The sequence below is a fragment of the Trachypithecus francoisi genome, unplaced genomic scaffold (genome assembly GCF_009764315.1).
Source record: "Trachypithecus francoisi isolate TF-2019V2 unplaced genomic scaffold, Tfra_2.0 Lachesis_group5, whole genome shotgun sequence".
Lineage (NCBI taxonomy): Eukaryota > Metazoa > Chordata > Mammalia > Primates > Cercopithecidae > Trachypithecus > Trachypithecus francoisi.
Window position 1 is genome coordinate 102,975,756 of NW_022681470.1, and position 24,657 is coordinate 103,000,412.

A 24,657-nucleotide genomic window follows, 5' to 3' on the forward strand; every position below is an offset into this window, starting at 1 on the left:
GTATGGAAGGTTTGGCCTTACCTCAACCAAGCAAGAAAATCTATGAATGTTGAGATGTGATAATTATATCTGAAGGAACAGTATATTCTAGTTATATGTTCTTTCAAATACTAGAAGGGAAAATAAAGGGTATCAGAGGCATAGCACCACCCATGGGATAAAATCTAAGCACCTAACATGGAATAAATGTTCATGATGTCTACTGCCCCTCTCCCATTCTGTACCCTAGGCTCCAGCCACCCTGAACTATGTCCTCAAAACATGCCTTCTCTTGCATACCTCCAAGTCTTTGCACATACTGTTAAGTCTACTAGAAAAACTTTTCCTGCCTTTTTTCTGAATGGAAAATGGCTGAGTACCCTTTAATAGTAAGCTTAAATAACTGGCCTTTTGTGGAATCTTCCTTGAGTTTTTCAGGTGTATTAAGTGATTCTTGCTCAATACTCCATGGCATCTTGGCGTACGTGTCTTCAGTGTAACATTTACTGCATAGTTGAGAAATTAGTCATTTATATCTTGTTCCTTTTTTAAAAAAAACAAGACAGTTGTAAAGAGTAGAGACCCTGTGTCTTTTCTGTCTTTACATTTCCTGAACTTAGCATATAAGTATTTTTTTCTGGTTGGATCACTCTTTTATTACTTCAAGACCTCTGTCTCAGTAGGCTTCCTTTAGTCTTTTCTATCTTCTACTGAGGGATGACCAATGGCCTTATCAACCCGTAGCATATGTTCCCTTTGTTACCAGTGTCACCAGCAAATAGTATGTGGAAGAGTAAAAATTAAGGAAGTCAGAACTAAAGAGAAAATAAAGGAAAAATTAAAAAGCAACCCCCTATCTCAAGACAAATGAAAAGAAGAAATATGTATTGGAGTGCTACCAAGTAGGGTCATGAAAGTTATTATAATTATTGTCGTACTTATCAAATATTTGTTGAACTTTGAAGGAATGATCCTGCCATCTTTTTTGGACTGAAAACGTTGGAAGGATTTTTTTTTCTGTAGTCTATTTTTCCAAATAAATTGATTTCAAGGCATCATCAATTTGCAAAAGAGGTCCTTGGCTTGCTTTCTTTTCTTCCTCTTTCCCCTTCTCTTCAGCACATTCTGTTGGCTTGGCCAGTGAGCAGCCTGAAAAGCCTAAAGAGAAGAGGCCTGGAAACCAGAGAGGTGATTATAGCCAAAGCACTGAACAAAGGTGGTTTTGATACGGCCTGTGTTGTCACTGGAGCTAACAGGGAAAAATGAGCAAGAGGGGGACACTTGCCAATTTGACTCTCTCTGATTGGAAATCTCAGAGATGACATCAGGTCTCTGGTGTTCAGCAGACCTGTGAGGCTCACCATGTGGAACATGTTAATGGCATACCATTACCTAAGACTGCTTTTTTCACCTGTTTGACAATGAATTCACTTTTAAAAACTTGGAGATACAATTTTACAAAACTAGGGTAAAATGATGACAAATGAATAAACAATATGTAGCACAGGGTAAATTTTGACTAGACATCCAACTGGCTGAAGGTGTTAATAGGTGGTTGGCAAGAACTCTTGTAAGAAAAGGTAGGGGGTGAAATGACTTGCCCCTGCGAGGGAACTCAGACTTTGCTGAAGCTCAGAAGTTCTATGACTGGAATGGAAAAAATACAATGAAAATGCAAACCTCTCTGAGCCCGAAGTTAATAAAGGCACAATCACAATAAGCAATAGAAACAATTCCCAAATCTCTAATACTGGAGGATCTTTTCTGTCTTCAGAGACTTTATTTTACACCGAGTTCTGTTCCTAAGTTTTAGACTTAGAAAAGTGAATGCTTGTTAAAGTGTAAGAATGACTCAGCAATAAAGCATTAATTCCTCTACTTATTAATTCAATGCATATCATTTGAGATCTTACCCTGTAATCAGCACCGTGCTAGAAAACTGGGCATAGAACATGGGACCCAAGCCCTTGAGATGCAAACATACTAGTGGTGGAGAGAGGTGAATTGTTTAATCTTGGCATGGCACTACACCAAATACTGGTATATAGAACTAGTACCTTCTAATAATTAGATCTATCCAATGAAGCATAATAGGGTTGAGTACAAATAAAAGAGGTGGAATATGGTAAATGAATAGGATTAATTTTTCTAAAAAGCAATACACACTGAATACATAAATAAAATCAATAATATACATCTATGAGATCAATATTATTCTCCATAGGATAGTACATATTATAAGATCATTTCTTTTATAGAATAATTTATATATATATGCTATGTAGGATATATTTATGAGACATAGATCCACTGTGGATTAATGAGATGGTTAGGCATGTGTGGTCTTAGCCATTATTTTTTTGGGAGCCATAACCCTCCCCACACAATTCCACAACCAAATTGATCCTTGTTGTGACAGACCCCTGGATGGATTACATATGTGTCCATATGTGGCATGTTGTACATTATGTTCTTTAGCTAAGGAAGGTCTCCCTGCTGAGGATGTGGCAGGTGGACTCCTTGTGGGAAATGCCTGTCCTCTTACTATTTACTTATTGGTAATGGAACCAGAGGGTGAAAGTTATATCAGATCTATCAAAAAACTGAAAATTTTCCTGGGGATATATATATACCAACAGAGGTGGATAACCATCCAAGATGATATCATAAGAGGTATAGTAGATGACATCCAAGATTCTTCCCAGATTTAAAATCTGTGCTTTTACAACTCAGTTTTTTTAGTTGGCTTTTAGATTTGAATTAATGAATAAATGATCACTATTCTATACAGAGTTAACTGCTTAAATAAAATAAAACTATTAACACTTTTGTCACAGTCTTCTTGCCTATTATGAAAATGAAACTGCTGTGGTTTGAACATGTTCCCCCAAGTTTATATGTTTCAAACTTAATCTGCAATACAACAGTATTGAGAGCTGGGACCTGTAAGAGGTGATTAGATTCTGAGAGCTGTGCCCCATGAATGGCTAATTAACACAAGAGTGTGTTCCTGATGAAAGAATGAGTTTGGACCCTTTCTCTTTTGCTCTTGCCCTCTCTTGACCTTCCATCTTTCACCATGTATGACTCAGCACAAAGGCCCCTACCAAGTGCCAGCACTATGCTCTTGGACTTCTCAGCCTCCAGAGCTGTGAGCCAAATAAATTTTATTGTTTCTAAATTACCTAGTGTATGGTAGGTTATAGCATCACAAAATGAACTAGGATAGAAAATGAAGTTCGTTTTCTATTTATTCAACAAATAAAACATTGGCAGTGTATCAGTATATTACTGCAATTTCATAGTCTTCTAGCACTTTATTATGAACTGGGAAGGGACTGTTCTTTGTCCTTGAGCTAATATTTTGTCCTCATCATCAGTACATGTTCCTGGGAAGAATGAACTAGGAGGTGGAACAATAAAGACCCTGCCATTTTCAGTGAGCCTCCTGTGCCATTAAAGGGAATCCTAAGATATTCTGGTGGGTGGCCAACATTCCAAAACAAAGCAGTAAGACCTAAGCCTGGCCTATCTATTTATTCTCTCCATCCAGGCTCAGTGTGGCTTTATCTGCCTATCCCCTTATTATTCTGAACTCCCTAATTGCCTGGGCTCTTTCTCTCCACAAATAGTTTCATGTACTGTATTCAACATTAACGTAGAGTGACTATGTGGAGATGTCTCCTATTCCTACTTCTAACAGATTAACAGCTAATAAACACCATGCAACACTCTCTTGTCTGAACCTCTTCTTAAAATACAGAGTTTGGTTTGCCAACATTGGTGTATTTAAAGCCTCCAAGATTCCAGGGAAGACTTTAGAAAGTTAACTGTGCAAGTGAGGCCTGTTCAGAGAGGAAATTTTCCAACACAAAGAGTCAATCAGTGTATCAACAGTTCTTCTGAGAAGAACCTCAGGGTTTCCTATAGTTGTTGATAAGTAAAGGATATTTGTTCTCACCTAAAATAAAATGTCTTTATTCTTGTTATGTAAGGCTGAAGAGAACTCTGGAAATACATTACCAAGAAAGAAGCACAGGCAGCAGAAGTTTCATCTCAAAAGGGAAAGCTAATCCATTTCAGGAAGGGATGCCATACCACCCACCTTCCACTGACTTTGCAATGAAAAGATTTATGCCATCTGCTCTTTCCCATTCTCCTCCCACCTTTCTCACAGGTCCCACACTTCTCCTCCCTCTATTTAGTTAAGTGAAGCAGTTTTTTTAAAAAGAAAAATCAGTAATTAGAAGCTGTGTTCAAAGCTTCAAACAAAGCCCCAGCTGATATTTTGTTTTGAGGGTATGGATATCCGCAAGAATATGTCTGAGATAACCTCAATAATCATGCGAAAATGATGTATATCAACACTTGCATATGTATTAGAGACATAGTTAATTGAAGGGTAAAAAGACAGTATACACATAGTCCAATTTATGGAATTTCCGATATAAATGAACCAGGAGCCTTGAAGGAATGTACTTGTAAAATACTAGATACTTCCTGAACTCTGACAGTTTGTGATGACCAAAGACCAGACTGATTATTAGGTTACTAAAATGCAGATGAATATTTAGAGAAATGTATTAGTCTTTTTGCCTGAGCCATAAGTTCTGAGACCAAGCCCTTTCTTTATCTTCAGGTAGGTGTTTCTTACTGCAACAGAAACCCAACTCTATTTCATTGCTTACCTCTCCTTTTACTTCTGTTGCCCTACTCATCTCTGTTGATTTTAAGAAGGCTTTAAAACCACAGCAGTTGGACGGTTCCATTCATTCTGTACATACCCAAGGTGAGGAGCTGACTCTCAGTCAGGCTGTGTCAGTGCACTGTGGTAATGATGCCGACATTGTTCTGTGCTAGAGAAACAGTCAGTGTTACTTTCTGCACAACTGTACACATGATATTAGTGGCCTTAATCTTTAACACTTACCATACTTTTTTTTCCCTGCAGACCAAGCCTCCTTTAAAGAGGGTCAGAATAAAATTCCATCATAGTTGTAGATTTGCTTGCCAATTATCTGAATTGGGTTAATTTGTTATTTCCTCTGCAGTCCAGTATTATTGTACCTTGAGTTTTTTCACCCTAATTTACCCTGATGGTGGTAGATCTTAGTACTTGTTTTTATTACCTGTTTAACAGTCCACCTCTGGATCTTTGAAAAGTCATTGCATTTCTTGAGATTATTTATGACTTCCCTTGCTGGCTTTTCTCTTGTCAGAACTGGACTTGAAGCCATCATGGAGACTTATGCATTCTGGAGACCTCCTGTGCGCACGCTCACCTTCGAAGACTTCACCACCATGCAGAAGCAGCAAGGTAAAGCCCTGGAGCAAGGCCTCTGCTTAGTGACAGGGCCAGGGACAGAGTGGGGAGCTCAACTGAATATAGCACATCTGGCCTCAGGCCAAGATATGGGTTATACCAATTCTCCTGGAATGGAGAGAACTCAGGAGCTCTGTAAATAACCAAAGCATCACCACTTGGGTAAACAAGCTGGGTCCAAAGGCAGCATTTCATCTGGCACTCAAAATGCTCTCACCCTTCCTGAGAGTGCGATTGTATATTTATAATATCATCATTATTTGATATATTATTATGATAATGATGATATTATTATTAATATTGCTAGGCATTCACATATGCCTTGGTATTTGAAGAGATTATCTTAATAAGTTCATTTATTCCTCATGGTAGCCTTCTCAGTTTTTCTTAGAATAAGAAAAGTTTTGTGATGAACAAAATCTTAGCTCTGGACAATGGGAATCAATTGTATCAGGTCTCAAGGTGAGGAGTGGGCTGCTGCAAGCCTATCTGAACCTTGAAACTTGTGTTCTTTCCTTTTTTGCTTATATAAAACAACACCCCTCTCAGCTGGTGGACTAAATAGACGTCCCCCGCTACTGCTTTGAACTCTGTGCTTTTTATCCAATTTATAGTTTTTCTTTCCTTGCAGCTCAGGTTGGGAAACCTGTGGCCAGATGAGTCGTGACTTATTTCAAATTTTCTCAGTCTAGTCTGTAGCTTCCCCAGGCATAGCACCCATGTATTATATTACATTCCCTTTTCAGAGGAGCTTCTAACATTTTGCACACTGAATTAGGTTTGTAACCTAAATTGCTGAAATCTGTCAGGTTTTAAGATGAGTGTAGTGATTAAAAGCATAGACTCTGGAGTCAGACTAGGTCTAGGCTAGGCTCTTATCACTGATCCTTTCTAGCTTTGTGACCTTGGTCAAGTCCCTCAACTTTTCTGACACCCAGTTTTATCTTCTGCATTATATGGAAAAGTAGAATCAAATAGAATTCTTGAATTAAATGAGATCGTCCATTTAAAATCATAGTAAGCATTTAATACTACTTGTTATCATTGTCTTCATCATCCTCATTATCTTCACCTTCAAGGCCCTTATGTCCCTGTATGTAGACTCTTAAGCAAAGTTGTGTCAGGACCAGGGAATATTGCCTTTCTGATAATGAATTATTTAAAATATGATTAGATTGTTCATTTTCACAGGGATCTGGTGAAGTAAGTGATCCAGAATTTCTAACTCTTTTATGTATTCCTCCCTACAAAGCTGTGATTAGAAGCAGAGTCAATAGTTACTCAAGGTGTCACCACGGGTTTGAAGCCCTCATGGATGGCCATTAAGAGGCAGGGGCTTAAAGGGACTTAGGAAAATCTAGGCCCTTATCTTCGATGGTCACAAATTCTCTACATTTGAAACAATTTAATTCTATTCCTGCATGCCAGTTTTCTCACCTACAAAAGAGGGATAATTTTTTTGTGTGTGTGAGGAAATTTATATAAACATGCTGTGTAGACAAAAATGTGTCATTGATTTGATTTAGTTCTGAGATGGCTTCTTTGCTTATCTGCCCTTGCTTTACTCATTGCCTTTCCAAGCTCTAGCTAAGCAGGAGCTTGTATCATGGAGGTTGGTCGGAGAAGGTTGGCAGTGATATTGCCAGTTTCAGAGGGCAGGCATTAATGGCAACAATTGTCTTCAATGCTGTATCCCCAAGATCTACCACAGGGCCTGGCACCTAGTACGAACCCAATGAATAGTGAATGAGATCACTTGGTGGCACTGTGACTCAGGTGTGCAGAGCCACTCTCAGCCTTCATCTTGGAGCACAATCACCTAATGTGTATATATACATGGATATGGAGTGATCATTGAGGGTGACCATTGGGCAGGCACAGACACAGGAAGCCTGCATGGGTTACTTAGATGTGCAGCATAGTAGGTTTCTTGGTACTTATACTAAAAATTTACCAGTATGAAAGGTTATTATTGACATTTTGAAAACAATGGTTTCAGATAAACTGAACTTTCAAAACACTTCAGTGACCCTCACTTTTATCGGAAGAGAAGAAAGAACTTGAATTATTGGATACATATGGTGATGGGATGGGGCTAGAGAAAAAGCCAGGACTCTATTAAATAGCTTAATTGGAATATATTTTTGAAATATCCATTGAAGTTGATCCAGATTCTCATTATTAAAAAATATGTGGCTTGGTTTTTTGACGTTAACAAAGGATGTAAACCCAACACCACCATCCGCTATTCCCTTAAGAGCTAAGAGTTTCAGTGACTCTGGACAGTATCAGTCATAAAATGAAGAGAAGAGACACAACCATGCGTGCTGAACTGCTTTGCATCTTAGAAGGAATAGAGAGGAATGCACTTCTAGTGGAAACTGCAGTGGTAGTCTATTTTTTACAGTAATTCCCTTTTAATGAGGTGAGTATTGGCAATGTTTGCACCAAACCTAAGATTGGTGCCAAATATTGACTGACTTATCCAATTGTCCATATCACCTCATTGTTTCAAGCACATGAATATCTGTCATGTCACATAGCAGTCCTAGACAGTTTTGTGCTGCTACTGGTGAGGGTGGATCTGTCTTTCTGCATACATGAGGTTAAGGATGCTTTTTTCTTTCTTTTTTTTTTTTTTATTATACTTTAAGTTCTAGGGTACATGTGCATAACGTGCAGGTTTGTTACATATGTATACTTGTGCCATGTTGGTGTGCTGCACCCATCAACTCGTCAGCACCCATCAAGTCATCATTTATATCATGTATAACTCCCCAATGCAATCCCTCCCCCCTCCCCCCTCCCCATGATAGGCCCCAGTGTGTGATGTTCCCCTTCCCGAGTCCAAGTGATCTCATTGTTCAGTTCCCACCTATGAGTGAGAACATGCGGTGTTTGGTTTTCTCTTCTTGTGATAGTTTGCTAAGAATGATGGTTTCCAGCTGCATCCATGTCCCTACAAAGGACGCAAACTCAAGGGATGCTTTTTTCATCCTGGCTTTGCTGCCATCTTTTATTTCTCTTGTCATTAAGACTCATCTGCTGATAAAACTTCAAGGAAAGCACTTAGGTAAATTCTCCACAGTTTTGCAAAAATTCAAATCTTTTTATTTTTAAAATCACATTGAATAGAGTATTTTAAATAGTTGTTTTAGGGAGAAGAATACATGATATTAATTATCTTCTGCCTTTGACACAAAAAGAAACTGAAGCCTGATACAGTCTAGTACAGGGGTGTCCAATGTTTTGGCTTCCTTGCACCACATTGGAAGATGAAAAATCGTCTTGGGCCACACATGAAATATACTAAAACTAATGATAGCTGAGGAGCTAAAAAAACTACAAAAAATATCATAATGTTTTTTTTTTTTTTTTTTTGAGACGGAGTCTCGCTCTGTCGCCCGGGCTGGAGTGCAGTGGCCGGATCTCAGCTCACTGCAAGCTCCGCCTCCCGGGTTTACGCCATTCTCCTGCCTCAGCCTCCCAAGTAGCTGGGACTACAGGCGCCTGCCACCTCGCCCGGCTAGCTTTTTGTATTTAGTAGAGACGGGGTTTCACTGTGTTAGCCAGGATGGTCTCGAACTCCTGACCTCGTGATCCACCCGTCTCGGCCTCCCAAAGTGCTGGGATTACAGGCTTGAGCCACCGCGCCCGGCTTAAAATATCATAATGTTTTAAGAAAGTTTACAAATTTGTGTTGAGCTGCATTCAAAGCTATTCTTGGCTGCATGCAGCCCTTGGGCCATGGGTTGGACGAGGCTGGTCTAGTATCATGTCTGCAGTTAAGCGGTGGCAGAACTAAGTCGAGAGTATCAATGCAGATCTCTTATTTGACAGGACAGTTTCCTTTCCACCAGATTACGTTATTTTTCTTTTTCTTTGTTACTACAGCTTTAATTTTCCACAAAGATTTTAGTTTGCTCTTCCTATTAATGGTTTTTATTGTTCAACAACTTGAGCATTAACTCTCAATAGGTCAATATTTTATTTTTTTTGTAAGTCAAGTATATGGTCTTCAGATGTCTTCAGTTAGACTCAAGGATGTTTATGTGTTTGGAGCATCTAGAGAGGCTGGAGTTTCTGGAGATGAGGATTCTATCTCAGGAATGGCTTTTGCCTGAACACTGCTAGTGACAGGGAGAAAATGAACTAACCAGGCAAGTTATGCTTGGAGAAAGTGACTGAGGCAATGTAAACATAGAAGGAAAAGGAAATAAAAGTCCAGGTCAGTTATAGCTAAGTGCAAGCTGTTGTTGTTCTGATGGATATCCTTGAATAAAATATGTGCCTCAACTTCCTCATGTATATAATGGAGCTATTTGAGTGGCCAAAACTGAGAGCTTTATCAGCAGTGACTTCAAGCTGTTTGATAACTGTTGTCCTAAAAGGAATCATTCTGGACCAATGACACCAGAACTACCAACTTTCCATCTGTGGACATGAGGGTACCTGCCATTTACAAAAGCTCTCCATTCCCCAAGAGAGTTGGCAGACATCACTACAGAGCTCAGTACCATTGGGTGTTTCAGTGTTTGTCAGGCAGTTAAAGGGTCAGGATTATGAGTATCTCTGTTGGTGACTGAATTTTCATCAGTTTGACTTGTATTAGTTGAGGTTGGTTAGTGAGAGGGATCAGCTACTGATCAAGTCATACAAGTAAGATACTGGGAAAGAAGGACAATTAGGTGGACATGAGCCATTGAACTGTAACATCACTGTAATGATCAAAACATAGCCGATTTACACAGATCTTATTTATCGCTGAGGTGAGGAATAATGGCCATATGTATAGCTTACCAGTAAATAGTCACATAGAATTTTTTTAACGCACTCCCTTTTTAGCTATAGAAGAGCAATATCCTAATTCTGCACTATAATCATGAAGAGCTCCTGATAGGGGGTAGAGAGTATCTCAATTCAATCCATTAAAACAAACAGTAATTGATTTCATATTTTGTTTTGTCCTGAAAGTTCCTTATGCTCAGCATGTCCAAAACCGAGTCAGCATCTACCTCACAGCCTGGTGCCCTCTCCACGGGGAAGGAGAACACTCGATATCCCGGAATTTTCCCTCCCTGCCCTACCCCCATGCCCAACCATTACTAAGTTCTTAAATCTGTCCACATCTCTAACCTTCCTTGCTACCATACCACTCTGCACTGATGTCACCTCTCACTGCATGACCGTAATGTCCTCCATAGTCTCTACATTTTCTTCCAAGCCATTCCTCATGTAGAAATGAGAGTCATTTTTTCAAAACACACATCTTTGTGCCTCAACCTTCTATCTCCAATCTGCCTAAAGCTGCTCAATGGCCACAGTTTACTTGCACCTATGAAAGACATATTCCTTAACATTGTCGCTAGTCCTTGCATGTTCTGGCTTTTGCTGCCTCACCTCTAAAATAGAGATAATAACAATGAGAATTAGTGAATGTAAAGTGCTTAGAAAAGAGCCTAGGATTTACTGAGTATTAAAAAATGTTCTCTATGACCATCCTTATTATTGCTATTATTACTACTCTAGCTTCAGCCTATATCACCTCCCCTCGTTCTCTCTGTTGTTTCAGCATCACTCATCTTACTTCCCTTTCTCAAACATGGTGTGCTCTTTCCTGCCACGTGGTTTTCTTTCCCTGGAAGTCTCCTTGCTATCCACTTGCCTTCTTAGTGCTATCTGTCTCTGAGATCACAGCTTAAATAGGACTTCCTTGGGGAAATTCCCTGCCATCTAGAGTAGGCCACGTCTCCTTAAGGTGAACTCTTGTTTATTTGTGTCATTCTTTCATTAATGTCTCTTATCCACATTTTTCTCACTATTTTTTCCCCACATGATTAAATCCCTGGGTCCAAACACTCCCAGTTGATTGAGTGTATATTTAGTACTCAAATAGTTATTGAATAAGTGAATAAACTCTGCTAGGTTTTATATCATAGGGACTAATGTCAATGTGTTTGGCAAAAATTAACCAGAGACAACTTTGGGATAAAATTTGAAGGGCATGATGATTAGAAAAGAAAAAAGAAGAAAATAAGTGAAGAAATTATTCTAAATTCTTTTCTTTTCTTTTTTTTTCGAGATGAGAGTTTTGCCCTGTCACCCAGGCTGGAGTGTGGTGGTACCATCTCGGCTCACTGCAACCTCTGCCTCCTGGGTTCAGGCGATTCTCGTGCTTTAGCCTCCCGAGTAACTGGGACTACAGGTGCACACACCACCATGCCTGGCTAATTTTTGTATTTTTTGTAGAGATGGGGTTTCACCATGCTGGCCATGCTGGTCTCAAACTCCTTACCTGAAACGATTTGCCCACTTTGGCCTCCCAAAGTGCTGGGATTACAGGCATGAGTCACCGCACCTGGCCCCCAAAATTCTTAAGTGAAAATAACAAGATAGTAAGTTGGGAAAAATTATTTATCATCTCAGAAATCCGTGTGTCAGTATGTATAATATGGGGAGTGAGTAAAATGACCTTGAGGCTTTAATACTAAGAAGTAAGAGTCACCTGTTCACTCATGCAGTCGATTAACATTAATGTTTCTCATGCTGTTGTGGGTAATGTTAAGTCTTCTCAGGATAGAAATAATGACAAGAATAGTTAATTAAAGTGATATACTTTGAAAGAAAGAAGCACAGTACAAGAAAAAATATGAGTATTACTGTTAGGGAAGACTACAAACTTCACTTAATTCTAGGCATCCTAATGTTATTCCCACAAGATCACATCATTGTTTTTCCTGCTTTTATTTATATATTCTTCCTTTTATGTCTTATCTAACTGCATTTCACAAACCTATCAGAGAATGGTCACTTTGATGTCTTTAGACACTCCACTTTTATCTTCTCACCATTTGTGGGGTTATATAGGTTTTTGAAATTACCTTTTTGTTTAGATTTGTGCATTTCTTTCTACTGAACTTTTAGAAAAATAAAAAAAAAAAAAACCCAGCAGCTGTTGTTTTTCTATTCTGTATATTATATTCCTTATTTGTCATGAACACTAATATGAAAAAATCATCTTGCAAAGTTGCCAGCATTTTCACTTCATTTTTTAGCCTGTTCTTATTGATCAGAATGAGGCCAGAAACCATTTAAGAGATTATGTATATTTTTAAAGTAAAGGCACTATCTTATTAGATATTTTTTACAGAGCTAGATGTCTATTTACATAGCTGAAATACCTTGTTTCTACTCATAGGTGATTTATCATGTCTTAGGAAGGAATCATCCATAGCTTCAATTTGACAAAGTGGTTCACAGTCTAGTCCTACCGTTCTCATTTTTATTTCTGTCTCTTTCAACTTTATCTTAATATTCCTACCCCTTCAGTTTCATAGTGGAATTACCTATAGAATTAGGGAGGTATATCAATGAGGATTCTTACTGTTGTAAATAATATAAAACCCAAACGGCAAAGCAAAAAAGAAACTCATTGGGTCATGAAACTGAAATGACTCAAATAGCCAGTTTTAGGCAAAGCTTAATGTAGGCACCCATAAAAGATCATCAACTCCATTTCTCAACTTTGCTATCATCCTGACTTTGTTCTCAGGTTCCCCATGGTATGAACATGCTTACCAGAACCCCTGGCCCTACATATTTTGAGATTTAAATCTGATGAGAAAAGGCATGTACCTTTCTCCTTAGATTTCTACCAAAATCTCATTGAGTCTAATTGCCTTTAATCGAATCATCTCAATTTTAATTACTGTGGTGGGGGGGAAAATGATGCTTTGATTGTCCAGGCCTGAGTCACATGCCTTCCCTGAAGGTAGGGGTGAAGCAGGTGGGAGAAAGTGTGTAGTGGTGGGAAAACTAGATACTGTTGCCAGAAAGAAGCAGATTAATTCTAAATGAAGATAACAGATGCATGCTGCGGCAAGGAAGGCAGTAAAACAAGTAGCGGAGAAAACAATTAAGTTAATGGAAAGTGAAGAAATGCTGCAGTCCACCTAAGGAATGTGGTAGATATAAAATAGGACCATCTAAGAAGCAGAGACACTCAGAACACAGAGGACCAATGTGCAAAATTGGATTGGATGAATATATTCAAAGCTATTTTAAAGAGAAGGAGTTTAGGTCTGTGCATTCCTTTAGCTTTTATGGAGAATGATTCATTAGGAATCTTTCTAAGATTGAAACCACACGCTTCCTATTAGCACTCTAATGTTCACATTTGCATTATGAGGATGGTACTCATCTCAACTAAGTAATTCTTTTGTTGAGATGAACAGTGCTGTGCTCATTAAACTTTATGATCTCTGAGTTTATTCTCTGGGATCAGTCTATAGGGTGCTGATATTTTACCTCTTACCTGTTTGAAAGCCTCAAAGAAGACTTCTCAAGGATACACAGTGAATCAGCACTCCTCAGAGACAGATGCCATTGAATTATACGAGAGAAGAGTCTGGCTCATGGAACCAAGTAATTACATGGAAATTTATTCTTTACTAGCCCAGATGGGGTTTCCCCTTACTGTTTTTCAATTTTGGGGGAGGAGGAAGAAAAGCACAACAAAACAAATTGAAAAGGAAACTGTATGTGAAAGCCCTCATATTACAATCTGGAAATGATCAATTTAGAGATGCAAAAGTCAGCAGGTTTAGTATTCAGGATTTTCATGGTCACATTTAACTTGTCTTTATGGTAAAATGAAGTATATTCTAGGTTATTGTCCCCATACGGAATTACTGCTAAACATATCCTTTTTGGTTGTTTTGGCCATTAGCCTTGGATATTGGAGCAAGTTAATGTCATATATGAATTTTCATGTGTGCCGCCTCATATTGGCCCATGGGTAAAATAGGATGAAGGGAGCTGGGGCTGTAGGAGATTGATCCTACAGACCCTACAGATCCTACAGGACCTACAGATCCTACAGATGCTACAGAACTCTTGAAAGTTTTAAGCTACTTAGGGCATTATATTTTAATCACTTCTCAGAAGTGAATTAAGACCTCTAAGGATAGTGGGAAAGACAATAGTCTAGTTATTTGTGTTCTGTCAGTTCCACTTTGCTTCATTTGACGAAAGATGGAGACACGGACAGCCATTCTTGTCCTGAACTGGCAGTGAGGGAGGATGGACAGATAATTCAGAGATAAACCAGAGTTAGGTTAGCCTTTGGGAATATGGCCCAGGTAGGGCCATAGCTGCTACCTGGCCTAGTGCTCCATCATTCACAGCAATGGAGGTTTCTCTAGCATGTTACAACAAACATGTAGCTATTGAGACATAATGCTCATCAGGGTGGCGAGAGGCCAAGATGCTTAGCTCCACAGACAGAGTCCAACACTGCAGAGCCATTCTCATTAGAACCGAAGTTCCTTTCTCCTTCCTTCATTCTTCTCTCATAGAAGAGAATAGTTAATGCTTATGTGCTGGGCTAGGTGCAGTGGCTCATGCCTATAATCCTAACACTTCGAGGCTGAGATAGGAGGATTGCTTGAGCCTAGGAGTTTAAGACCAGCCTGAGCAACATAGTGAGGCCCCATCTCTACTAAAAATTATTTTTTTAAAAAATTAATGCCTATGTGCTAAATACAGTTATGAGCACTTTGTAATATATGTTATTATATCTTATCTATTTCTCAAAACATCTCTACAAAGTAGATATCAGCAATTCCTTAATAATGTAAAAGGCTTGGAGATGCTAACTTGCTACGGTTCTGTCCTTTATCAGTAAGATAGCTTGGATTGGAACTGGGTTTGTTTGATCCTATAGACCACACTCACCCATTAAATAAAATTTCTGTCAAGATGCTCAGAGCACGCAGGACCTGGCAGGTACAGAGGCGAGGAGGGCACAGGGAAGAGAGGCATGCTTTGCTTTGAGAGGCAGCTCTTACCCTCCTGTATCAGTGTGGCCTGGCCTGGCCTCCCACCCTGCCCTAGCTTTTCTGTGATGAGACTCTCTAGTCAGCCAAGTGTTGAAAATGAACAAGGAGGATGGGCTCCCTCTTTGTGCTCATTTTGCCCTTGGCTGGAAATTCCAGTCTTATTTAACAGTTAACAAGCTGTTAGATCATGGGAGGAGAAAAACTTGTCAGTATCTTGGTTTGCTTCTCTGCAAAATGAATACCATAGTCTTCTCTTTCTATGGGGACTTTGAAAAATAGCTGTTATCTGTATTGAGTACTTTATGTGCACAAGAGCATTCCTTCAAAGTGCATGGAAGCAAGGTGACCTTCTCTTGGACAGGCTTGCCCCTGCCTCCTTCAAACAGTAGTTCATACGGGGTCTTCTCCCACTCAAGCTCAGCAGGCCACCAAGTCTCATTTCCAGTGAATGTCATTTAAAAGCCCAAGCAAGCTGACTACAAACTTTTTAACATGTGTCTTTCATCTGCTCAGCAGAAATCCCTGTAACTTGTTAATAGTTCCACCCTCCCCCCACCTTTTTTTTTTTCTTTTTTTTTTTGTAGTGAAACCAATTGAGGCCTCAAATCAGTACCACTTGTTCCATCTTGGGCCATCAGAGAAAACCATTTAGAGTTGTAGGAAGTCGTCTGTTCCACCTTATGCTTCCTGCTGCAGGGCTAGAACCAGTGCCTGATGGAATATACCTATAACAGGACAGTATGGCATGCTGAACAGGTGGTCTCTTCAGGGACCACATAAACACCAGATCAGGGAGAGCAAGGATGAACTTTCAAAGAGAAGTGACCAGATACTTATCCCATAAAACACATATCTCTTTACAGCTGGAGTCAGGTTTCTCCATTTGTGCCATAGCATTTATTTCAGAGAAGCTCATGGCATTTAGAGTGGAAAATAAGGAAAATGTGTAGGATGCCTCAAAGAAGAACTACACACTTGAAATAAATCCTTGAGATTTCTGCAAGGCACAGAAGGCCTGGCCATTCAGCTGTATAGAAACAAGACAGATGAGATGTTCTTCCTCCTCCTTCTAGAATCTTCTCCTGCCAGACATCCTTCATTATATTAAAGTAATTCCATGGAAAGTACTTGTTGTTGGCAATTCACACTTTATATTACTTGAAACCTCAGTTACACATATGCTGAGAAGGACAGAAACTGAGGCCCACTGGTTCAAGTCCCTGATTTCACAGCTAATGAGAACGAAGAGGTGGCCTGCATTGCTAATGGTCATGAACTGGACAGAGGTTAATAAGCCTAGAATCAGACTCAGGGCTCTTTCCAATGTGGCCAGCTGCTGGCTTTCTTCTCCCAGTGGTATTTACAATGTTGGCCTTGTCTCAAATTGTGGAATAAAAATCATTTTACTTTTTTTTTTAAAGGATTTTTAAGTTGAGTATTATAAATGAGGAAGGAGAAGTTTCTGAAATGACTCTATTAAATACAATTCTCCCTTGAAAGTTCATTGGGGGAAATTCTTTGAAATTCTTTTGTTATTAGTTAGGCTTTGTTAAAATTTACCTCTGAGTAAACTATTATAACAACAAGAGCCAAATTTGTACTTCTGTAGCCAGCACTACTACTTATGACCATGGCTGTAAGCTGAATGCTTTTTTTTTCCCTGCTAAAAATTAACCTTGGTTTCCTCTTTGAGGGCATCTGTCTCTTAATTGACACATCTGGGACCCCTGAGTCCTTAGCACACTGGGGATGGTTTCTTTGTATTCCAGTGTCTCTGGAATCCTGCCGGGTTTTTTTTTTTTGCGACAGAGTTTTGCTCTTGCTGCCCAGGCCAGAGTGCAATGGTGCTATCTTGGCTTACTGCAACATCTGCCTCCTGGGCTCAAGAGAGTCTCCTGCCTCAACCTCCCAAGTAGCTGGTATTACATGCGCCCACCAGCACACCTAGCTAATTTTTGTATTTTTAGTAGAGATAGGGTTTCACCATGTTGGCCAGGCTGGTTTTGAACTCCTGACCTCAAGTGATCCACCTGCCTCGGCCTCCCAAAGTGCTAGGATTACAGGCATGAGCCAGCGCACCGAGCCCCTGCTAGTTTTTATAGCATTTTCTTCACTGAGAAAAACCTTATTCCTGCTCTTTTCTACCTAAAATGCCCCTTACCCTTTTATTTTTATTTATTTATTTTTTTGCTTATTTTAAAGTTTTATATAAACATATGTAAATGATATTACAACTATTATCCTGCAACTTGCATTCTTTTTTTTTTTTCTTTTTTTTTTTTTTATTATACTTTAAGTTCTAGGGTACATGTGCATGACGTTTATATCATGTATAACTCCCCAATGCAATCCCTCCCTCCTCCCCCCTCCCCATGATAGGCCCCAGTGTGTGATGTTCCCCTTCCCGAGTCCAAGTGATCTCATTGAAACTACCATCAGAGTGAACAGGCAACCCTTACCCTTTTATAATGCTCATCTTCTAAGAGTCCCGACATGAGTGCGTAGGGGATCTAAAGGATATTACATTCCTTGGGGGAATCACAGCTCTTGACAATGCTGGGAAACTCCTAACCTTGCTGTGAAGGAGGAAGTTACATCATGGAAGTTTCTCTATGGAAGACAAAGCAACTGCTCTTTCCAGAATTCAAATAAAGGGCCCTGCAGCCCTAGCACTCACCCATGTCTTTAACTTCCATTGGATGAGACAGGAGGCGGATGCTACACTGCTCCTTCCTGACTTTGGGAAAGAGGAGGCTCGTAAAGGTCATTTTTGGCCTTCTTAAACTATCTGAGAACACACTGAAGTAGGTTGGATTGAACTAGTCCTCAGTCTGTTGGTGTGTCATCCACCTGTCTAGCTCTAACATTCACACGTCGTAAGATCAACTCGTTCAAACACAGATTCAGGAACTTTTGGAAATGAAAGGAATCTGGAGTTCCTCTAACCCAAAGTGTGGTCTCTGGACCATCACCTGAAAACTTGTTGGAAATGCAGATTCGTAGGCCCCACCCCAGACCAACAGAATCAGAGACTCTAGGGATGGAGTCAGCAACCTGTGCTTTAACAAGCCATCTAGCTGATTCTCATACACACTCAAGTTTAGGAAGGACTATTCTGAGTACTTAGAAATGAGGAATTCGGGTTGTATGATTGGTTCTTAAACCACACTACACATCTGGGGGAGCTTTTAAAACAATACTGCTGTGGAGGTCCCATGCCCAGAAACTCTGCTTTAGTTCATCCGAGGTAGGATCCTGGAACACCAGCATTTTTAAAAGCTGCCAGGTCGGCCGGGCGCGTTGGCTCAAGCCTGTAATCCCAGCACTTTGGGAGGCCGAGACGGGCGGATCACGAGGTCAGGAGATCGAGACCATCCTGGCTAATACGGTGAAACCCTGTCTCTACTTAAAAATACAAAAAACTAGCCGGGCGAGGTGGCGGGCGCCTGTAGTCCCAGCGACTCGGGAGGCTGAGGCAGGAGAATGGCGTAAACCCGGGAGGCGGAGCTTGCAGTGAGCTGAGATCCGGCCACTGCACTCCAGCCTGGGTGGCAGAGCAAGACTCCGTCTCAAAAAAAAAATAAATAAATAAAAAAATAAAAAAAAATAAAAGCTGCCAGGTCCTCTATGGCCGAGAACCACTGATCTAAGTTAATTCCTCATCTCTAGATGAAGAAACTGTAACCTATCGAGACCATCCTGGCTAATACGGTGAAACCCCGTCTCTACTAAAAATACAAAAACTAGCCGGGCGAGGTGGCGGGCACCTGTAGTCCCAGCTACTCGGGAGGCTGAGGCAGGAGAATGGCGGAAACCCGGGAGGCGGAGCTTGCAGTGAGCTGAGATCTGGCCACTGCACTCCAGTCCGGGTGACAGAGCGAGACTCCGCCTCAAAAAAAAAAAAAAAAAAAAAAAAAAAAAAAAAAAAAAAAAAAAAAAGAAACTGTAACCTGCAGAGGGTAAATGATGTGCCCAGGGTTACCTGGGCAGTTAGTGTGGCAGAGTTGTGAGCAGACCCAGATCTCCTGACTTTCAGGTCAGTTTAAGGCCTGTTTAGCTTCTTGTTCTCATAAATACCGAAACTCCAAAGACTCCATTTACAGTCTTTATTCCAGTCTCTGAGAATGGGCATGATCTTATAAAAGGAGATCAGCAGAGTCTCTGGTTCATAATGATTTTGTTTTGGGTTAGCCTTGCTTTATTCTAATCTAGCCCTTATAATTGTGTTCCTAATGTCTTTCATGTGATGCAACTTCAATCTCATACCCCAGGCTCCACTGCTTGCACCCCCAGGCCTCAATTTTGACTTGGCACTCTCTTCCATTACCCCATTTCCTCTGAGATTAGGGTCCTGCTTTGGTGTCCTGCATGTTTGGCTGGAAGAATAAAAATGGCAAAGCAGGCAACAGCTCTTGAATAAAATGCGCATTTAATGCATTTCCATTAAGAATGGGAAGAGCTGAGCTAGTGGATTTTAATGCTGACATCAGAGGTCGTCTTAGAAAGTGAATTTGATAGTGAGAAATGGCAACGTGAGTCTTGGGAGGTTTATTGTTATTTTTATACAAAGGACTTACTAAGGCTCTTACAGAGAGAAACAAACAAAAGAATTTAGTGTTGTTTTTGATCACAGTCTTCTGGAATGTGTGTGTGTGTGTGTAAGTGTGTGTGTGTATGACTGTATGACTGTGTATGTGCTCACAGGTGGAATCACTTAGCATAGGTCTGCTGAGTTAAGAGGAAAAATGGTTCTGTAAAAATCAGCCTTATCTTGGACATTTCAAGGCACCTCCAGTATGGCTTGCATATGACTTAGGCAGACTTATCTTAAAAGACTCTGTCTCAATAGTATTCACATTTTATTTTTCAGGAGGCAGCACAGGCACTTCCCCAACCACCTCCAGCACTGGGACACCATCCCCTTCGGCTTCTTCTCATCTTTTATCTCCATCCTGTTCTCCTCCAACTTTTCATCTGGCCCCCAACACTTTCAATGTGGGCTGCCGAGAGAGCCAGCTGTGTAATCTAAACCTCTCTGATTATCCACCATGTGCCCGAAGCAACATGGCTGCCTTGCAGAGCTACCCAGGGCTGAGTGACAGTGGCTACAACAGGCTTCAGAGTGGCACCACTTCAGCCACTCAGCCCTCTGAAACCTTCATGCCTCAGAGGACTCCATCCCTGATATCCGGAATACCAACTCCTCCCTCGTTGCCTGGCAACAGCAAGATGGAAGCCTATGGTGGCCAGCTGGGGTCCTTCCCCACTTCCCAGTTTCAGTATGTCATGCAGGCAGGCAATGCTGCCTCCAGCTCCTCATCACCACACATGTTCGGGGGCAGCCACATGCAGCAGAGCTCCTACAATGCCTTCTCCCTTCACAACCCTTACAACCTGTATGGATACAATTTCCCCACTTCCCCTAGACTAGCTGCAAGCCCAGAAAAACTGAGCGCCTCTCAAAGCACTTTACTCTGTTCTTCTCCTTCCAATGGGGCCTTTGGAGAGAGGCAGTACCTGCCATCAGGGATGGAGCACAGCATGCACATGATTAGCCCTTCACCCAATAACCAACAGGCAACCAACACTTGTGATGGCCGGCAATATGGGGCAGTTCCAGGCTCCTCCTCCCAGATGTCCGTGCACATGGTTTAAAGGCCAGTCCAAACACCACGGAGCATTTGGCAATCAAGGCCCCAGAGTCTTCGTGGTCAGATCCTCTTCTTTGAGAGTCCAGTGCCTTCAGAAAACAGGAACTGTGTTGTTGTTGTTGTTGTTTTTTTTCCTGGAGGAAAACATATCCCCAAGAACTAGAGACACCTTTAAGCCAGTGAGGGATACTTGCGGTAGAATCATCCACAACTCAGTGGCCATTCTCCTGCCTTCCCAGACCTTAGTTTTATAAAGCATTGTCTGTTCCAGAGTGGCCTTTGAAGAGACTGAATAATCACTTCGTCATAATGTTAAGGGAGATGCTAGTGTGTGGCAGCCATGAAAAGTTACACATACACACCCACATACAGACAGACCTACCAATACATACATGCACACACACATATATATTCATACACAGTTCATACACATGCAATCATACATGCACACTGACTCTGAACTGGGTGAACTCTGTGGAGGGAGGCCCAGAATGGGTGCTTTCACCAAGAATTTGTCTATGTACAACTTTAGATGGAGTGGGCCAGCAGTAGCTGCCAGTCTTTCTCCCCTGCAGCTTCCTCTGCTTCTGGAATGAACCAAGTATCCTGGAGACCCTCCCCATGGATGAGAGTGGAAAGACATCAGTACAACTGGACTTGGCTTCCAGAAAAAGATTGCTTTTGAACTTTGGCTCTCTTCACTTGTATGCTATCATTGATATTCCCAGTGGTGCCCGTGGAAAGAGGGAGAAAGAACAGCTGAACAGGAGAAAGACAAACAGGAAGAACAGAGAACAGGAGAGAGGTGGAGAGCAAGAGTGACAAAGAAAGTGTGAGCAATGATGAGAGTTTTAATTCACCAAGGAGATGTGTTTTTGGTTTGTCCCCCCAAATGCTGCCTGCCCCACTACAGGCTATAGAAAGAATCATGGCATTACTGAGGAGTAAATGTCTCTGGCACATTGAGCATGGTCAGGGCGTTGGTCAGAGGGACGGAGCAAGGAATACATCCTGAGCCCACAGCTCTGACCACTGTGATCCAAAAGAGAGGTGCACTACGTGGGAAGTGCTGATTCCACAGCATGCAGCCTGGTAGGGGAAGGGAAATAGAAGGGAGTGAAGAAGGAATAGTTTTACAATCTTGGAAGATGATACCAAGAGCAGAGGCAACAAATAGAGGCCTGACCTCCAAGTGCCGGATCCAGACGCCTAACCTAGAATGCCTGCCCGCTACCCCTGTGGCAGGAAAAATCCCCTCATGTCTCAGGCAATCGCAGATGGGTCTTCTGTACCTTCTACCTGCCCTTAGATCTCCATTTTTATCAAATAGTTCATTGCATTTTGAAGTTTTGGGTTTTTTCCTTCATCTTTCCCTTTCCCTTCAAATCTTTTAATAGTAAGAAAGCAAGTGAAGCTTGGTGCAAGCTAAAATTTTTAAATGGTGTGGAAATGCAAATAATACCAAGTAAAATAATACAGATATTATTAAGATTTCTGGTTTTGAGGTGTTGTAGATAAATGTATTTATGTGCCTAGTGGGGAATCCAATATTATGAATATGAAAAAGGGGGCAATAAAAGGGTATGTAAAATATGTATGAAGAAAAGGTGTATAAAAATTTGCCCTTATGCACGGAACTCTGTTTCTAAGTGCCAAGCACAGAAAGCCGCTAAATAAAATCTTTGCAATTGTTTTCTGCATGTTTGTTCATACAGAAAAATCAAACAACAGCCTTGTGCATCTTCATCGTGCATTACAGTGAGTATAGAAGTTTTATATATATTACTCTATGTGATCTTTATATAGACCCCATGACGTGAATATTAGCATCCTTTTATATGTAGTAACTGCATTCCAGAGAGATTGAATGAATTTGGCAGCATTATCCAGCCTGTCACAGAGGGAACGAGGAGATGAAACCAGATCTTTTGACTCTAATGGGATTTTTGCCTTCGTGTTAGCTGCAGAAACCTGTGTGAGGCTAATAGTAATTGTCATCATTTCTGTGTGCCACCTGATACTATACCATGTATTTTACATGATTATCTTATCCTCCCACAATTCTGTGAGATAGGTAATATTTGAATCATCATTTTATAGATCCAGAAATGAGCTTATAGAATGTTAAATATTTGACCAAGTGGTGGAGCTGGCAATCTGACCCTAAGGTTAATTAGCACTGTCATTCAGCAGTACCACGAGGCACTTGGACAGTCAGGAAATAAGACATATCTTAAGGCACTGAGGTGAGAGTGCCTCTGAGGCTGGATTTTGTTTGGTGTATTGAACAATAAGTATACACTATCCTCCTTGAATGCATCACTGCAGCATAGAGAGAGTGGTTTTGAGTTGTCATGCACCAACTGACAAGTTAGACTAATAAAGAGGCTAGGACTATGCCATTTACAAGAACTTTGGTATATTATCTCATTGGAGTCTCACAATAACCATGAAAGGTAGACAGGCCAGGAAGTATTGTTTTGCAAATGGAGAAGTAAAAGATAAGCTTTGTGACCTGCCCATTCTTAAGTGGCTGAGAAGCAGCAGAGCCAGGACTTGAAACCTCCGGCTCTTGCCCCTACTCCAGACTGTTTCCTGGTCGACTGTTACACTGGTTGCTCACTGACCCATTTCACTAGGGTTTGATTTGGTGGGCTCAGGTTGCCAACCACCGCAGCCATTCACTGGAAATGGAGATTGGTTTGGGAGAGCAAAAACCTTATTCATTGCTCTGGTTTTATAAACAACTGCAGAGGGTGGCATGCTAGTTAATTCCGTTAGCCATCAGATCATTGCCAAAATAGCTGGACAATGACTGACTGAGTACCTCTACGGATTGTAGGCTCTCTGGGCATGACATGCCTCAAAACTTAGAAAACCACTCCTATTTGGAAACCTTGCATCACCCCTTGGTTTCATAATGGTATAACAAAAACAATTACATGTGAAGCTTATGGTTATTATTATTATTTTTTAATTTAGCAGCATACCAAACATTGTTCACTGATCTAACACCCTTTGAGGTTTGGGGTGGTAGGTAATCATAGTATGCCAATCAGAAAACTTGACATAGAAATCTCCATATTTTCATCCAATAGTAAGAATCATAATTTCAGTAATCATTTAGAATATTAAGTACAGAACATTTTTGTAATTTGGGTTAATTAGAATAATCCAAGTTAGTTCCATTGAATTATGGCATATGTTTCTATGTGTACCTGAAGAAGTAATAAAAATGTTTTTTAAAAAACAAACTGGATAAAGAATTGTGAAGAATATGCTGTATGCAATTCTCTTTCATGAAATAGTGAGCATTTATTGGAATTGGCATAGTGATTACACAAAGGGGTGTTTACTAGAAGGATTATTCTTCTATAGTCTAAGGTGCTCTACAGTTACTCATTTTTCTAGGGGAAAGGCTATCTTGTTCATCTTTGCATCCTCAATAGCTAGGACAGTTCCTGATCTATTATAGAATCTCAATACATACTTATTGTTTAATATGTTGACCAAAGCCTTTTTTTAAAGGATGGTAAAAAATGGTTGCATGGCTAAATATTATTTACTCCAAGTTAAAGCTACCTAAGTTAACAAAGGTTTATTGTTTTTCATATAGTATTCTGTGGTAGATTAGTGTAAATTTAAATAGTAGCTAGCAAGCATCCATTATACAGAATGAAGAGAATGAAGAGTAAAAAACACACCATGGTTTCTTTCTTGAAAGGGCTCGCTTTTTTAGGCAGCCATTCACAATGAGGTGAAATAAAAGGCTCTGGAAATTCAAAGACAACGTTTAGGGTAAGAAGGAGAGGTTAATGGTTTTTATTGGTGAGGCAGAACTTCTATTGAACTTTTAAGGATGCTC

The 24,657-nt window shown here is 40.5% G+C and overlaps 1 protein-coding gene across 3 annotated transcripts in view; it reads left to right on the forward strand.

The window, feature by feature from the left end:
- Nucleotides 1-22,515, forward strand: part of TBX15 (T-box transcription factor 15) — a 106,644-nt gene extending 84,129 nt beyond the window's left edge. For 2 of the 3 annotated variants that reach the window (XM_033197629.1, XM_033197631.1), the window contains exons 7-9: nucleotides 5,199-5,296; nucleotides 13,628-13,726; nucleotides 20,012-22,515. In XM_033197629.1, the coding sequence (XP_033053520.1) occupies nucleotides 5,199-5,296; nucleotides 13,628-13,726; nucleotides 20,012-20,796 (982 nt within the window). In that variant the 3' untranslated portion in view covers nucleotides 20,797-22,515. The remainder of the gene's footprint in view (nucleotides 1-5,198; nucleotides 5,297-13,627; nucleotides 13,727-20,011) is intronic. The other variant, XM_033197630.1, reaches the window with a different exon arrangement.
- Nucleotides 22,516-24,657: the final 2,142 nt, after the last annotated feature.